The sequence below is a fragment of the Zingiber officinale genome, chromosome 1B (assembly GCF_018446385.1).
Source record: "Zingiber officinale cultivar Zhangliang chromosome 1B, Zo_v1.1, whole genome shotgun sequence".
Classification (NCBI taxonomy): domain Eukaryota; kingdom Viridiplantae; phylum Streptophyta; class Magnoliopsida; order Zingiberales; family Zingiberaceae; genus Zingiber; species Zingiber officinale.
In genome coordinates this window covers 110053447-110057195 of record NC_055986.1, presented here as the reverse complement: position 1 = coordinate 110057195, position 3749 = coordinate 110053447, and the positions used below count along the sequence as shown (strand labels likewise).

At 34.0% G+C, this 3749-nt stretch overlaps 1 protein-coding gene across 1 annotated transcript; it reads left to right on the top strand.

Moving 5' to 3' along the window:
• The first annotated feature begins 285 nt into the window (after window positions 1-285).
• On the top strand, window positions 286-2726 carry LOC121971765. The gene is made up of 8 exons (XM_042523198.1): window positions 286-300; window positions 431-494; window positions 571-962; window positions 1033-1159; window positions 1229-1513; window positions 1590-1691; window positions 2346-2377; window positions 2460-2726. Coding segments are annotated over exons 1-7 (981 nt in total). The 5' UTR covers window positions 286-298; the 3' UTR covers window positions 2355-2377; window positions 2460-2726.
• Window positions 2727-3749: the final 1023 nt, after the last annotated feature.

The following is a 3749-nucleotide window of genomic DNA, read 5'->3' as shown; positions in this document are numbered from 1 at the left end:
TTGAAACGTGATAAAATGGATTGGTGGGCTGTTTGTAAAACTAAAGCACGGAAAAAAATAGAGGAACATTGGGAAGACATTGCATATCAACAAGAGGAGGTTGTAAATACATTTCAGACCGAGGAATATATTATTCCAACATTACGAGATCCTAGCGGAGTAGTGATAAATGTGGATGCCAGTGAATTTCATGAGGTTGATGATAATGATGAAGATGATGATGATGATGAGGAGGAGGAGGAGGAGGAGGAGGAAGAGGACGAGGACGAGGAGGACGATGACAACTTTGATTTTTAACATGTACGATAAGTTTTTTTATATTTAATTTTAATTTGTAAATTTATAAAATTCATAGTTTAATTAATTGTCTACATAATATCTCATTGTTAAATTTATATATGTTATATTTGTGCTATTTTTTGTTCTATAGGTCATTAGAGGTGAGACATTATCACTGCAGATTCTCGCTCTCTGACTTTTATATTATGGATATTGTAAGTTTTTCATATTTCTTCAGCAAGCATTAAGTTTTTTATTTCTTTTATTCTAATTTTGATTTTTGGTTGACAGTTTCGACGGGCACGCCATAGACGACACCATTCAAGCATTGGCCAGATTGATTCACCATCTGATAGGATGGTACCTACGCCCTCCCCTCAGGCAGGACCTTCTCGTGGGCAGTCGCCAGCAGAACCTTCTCATGGCCAGTCGTCGGCAGGACCCTCACGTGGACCGTCCCCGGCAGGACCTTCATGTGGCCAGTCACCGGCAGGACCTTCATGTGGCCAGTCACCGGCAGGACCTTCACATGGCCAGTCACCGGCAGGACCTTCATGTGGCCAGTCACCGGCAGGACCTTCACATGGCCATTCACCTTCCCCACTTGAGTCGCCGATACCTGCCAGACACTCAACCGTTGATATTGCCGACGCTCGACTGCATATAGTCCCTCTTGGAGACTCGTAAGTATTAAAATTATTATATTTTAACTATCTTAATTATTTAACGTTGTTTATTGTAATTTTATGATAGATTTGAAAATTCAGTAACTGTTGTTCGTGAGATTAATCAAATTGTGAATAACTTTTGGAAAGGAGACTCAATGTCATACTCAAGCACTCCAGCACCCACAAAAGAACTCTGGTGGTGCGAGTTTAAGGTATAGTTAATTTATTTTATATATAAAACAATTACGTTCATGTATAATCTATTGTTTTTTTCATTTCAGCGATTATTTAGTTGGGACCCTTATTTTGAGATGGAAGTTAAAAGAATTTTCAAAAAGAAATGTGGTGATCACATTCGGCATGTATTAAACCATGCCAAAAGTACTGGAAAAAAGCCTCCCTTTATCACGACGGACAATTGGGTTAGGATCTGCAATTTTTGGCAAACTGATGAGTGCAAAGAAAGGAGTTTGCGGAATAAAATAAATCAAGCTTATAATTCTGGAGACTCACGTGCAATATATGCAGGAGGATCTATAAATATCGAGGAGCATTCACGTAGATTGGTAAATTTTCAACTCTACAATTAGATTTTTAATATATTTGTTGTTATTATATTATTTCTAATCGTATTATTTTTAGTCTAGGGATTTGGGAAAAGAGCCCGATTTTATAGACACTTTCGTCCGCACTTTTCAAAAAAAAGACAAGACTTGGAGTGGAGATAGAGCTAGAATAATTAAGGTTTGATTTAATCTTTAATCATAATTTTAACTTAGATTTTATTACTTATCTATTTGCTCTAATTAAGGTTTTAATTTTTCATAGGAGAGATATGATGAGCTATCATTATCTCAAAGAAGTTCAGGTGATGGTGATAATATTGAGGGATCTGAGCCGTCTGTTACTAATAATTTAGATTTATGGTTAGAGGCCAGTGGGGGAGTCAAAGGGGGAAGGATAATAGGTATGGGTTCTATGAGTAGAATCCATAATGTTCCTCGAAGATCTTTATGTTCTTCTACCCGACCCGCAGTAACAGCACAGATTCATAGCTTAACTGAAGAGGTTGACAATTTGAAAGGCATAATATCTCAAAGGGATCAGCAAATTTTAGAAATTCAAAAACAAAATTCACAAAGAGATCTAGATATGGTTGAAATGCGTAAACAACAAGCCTTTCTTTTACAACAATTTAGATCGGGTTCAAGCTATATTCCTCCTGGTATTGGTGATGATGCTAATGACGATGATGATGTCGATGATGATGCCGCCGATGATGTTGATGATGATGCATGAGTGTTTGTAATTAGAATTTTTGACTTCTTTTATTTTATCGCTTTTATAAATTCTTAATTTTTGTATTTTGATTAGTATTCTTATTTTTGTTTCAAACAGGGTTGGTAGGTGAAGATGATGGTGGTATTGATGTAAAAATATGTAAGTCTTTACCTATTTACTTTTGCGTTGGTTTATAAGATTTTCTTCTTCTTTGTTTATCTTTTGACGTAGGTAGAAGAAGGATTTGGACTGAGAAGGATCTCCATAAGATTATCTTCAACTCTATCTTTTTCATGTTCTTGTATGATATTGGAATTTGGATACTATGACATGTTTGTTGTAACTTTATTGTAGTGTTTGGTTTAGGGTGTTAGTTGTAGTTGTATATTGTTGTAGTTTGTATTGTTGGATGATGATGTGTTGTATTGTTAGTTTTATGCTCTTAGTTTAGGTTGTATATGGAACAACATGTTTTAATGGTGCATGTGTTTGGGTTTATATTATTGATATTTGAATTTATTTTGTTGTACACTAATATGTTTGTTGATTTATGATTTATATTTGTGTTATTGTGTTTAGTGGTGAATATGTTGAATCTGTTAATGTGTTTATAGTGCTGGATATGTTGAATCTGTTTGAATCTGTTTAGTGTGTTATATATGTTGAATCTGTTTGAAAAAAATTGTAATAGGAAAAAATATTGAAATTAAATAGGGCTGGATATTTTTTTTATTTTTGGGACAAATTTTGCAACGAATTTAGATTCGTTGGAAATATTGTATTTCATCAGAATACTGCAACGAAAAATATAAATTCGTTGGAAATTTCCAACGAATCCATATTTTCGTTGGAAATTTCCAACGAAATATAAATTCGTTGGAAGTTTCCAACGAATTATAAATTCGTTGGAAGTTTCCAACGAATTCTAAATTCGTTGGAAATTTTCAACGAATTCTAAATTCGTTGGAAATTTTCAACGACTATGATTTTTGTTGTAAATTTCCAACGAAAATATAGATTCGTTGGAAGTTTCCAACGAATTTATAATTCGTTGGAAACTTCCAACGACAATATGGATTCGTTGGAAATTTCCAACGAATTTATATTTTGTTGGTGATTTCCAACGAATATGAATTTCGTTGGAAATTTCCAACGAAAATATGGATTCGTTGGAAATTTCCAACGAATATAAATTTCGTTGGATATTTCCAACGAAAATATGGATTCGTTGGAAACTTCCAACGAAAATATGGATTCGTTGGAAACTTCCAACGAAAATATGGATTCGTTGGAAATTTCCAACGAAATTGTATTATCGTTGGCAATTGCCAACGAATGTACATTTTCGTTGGTAATATTACATTTTTAAACTTTTCCAACAAATAATTATTCGTCGCAAATCAGTTTGCAACGAATACGTTTTTTAGTTGCTAATTTGCAACAAATTTAGGGTTCGTTGGAGATTTTTTCTGCTGACATTTCCAACGAATATTTATTTTCGTTGCAGTTTTCCAACGAATT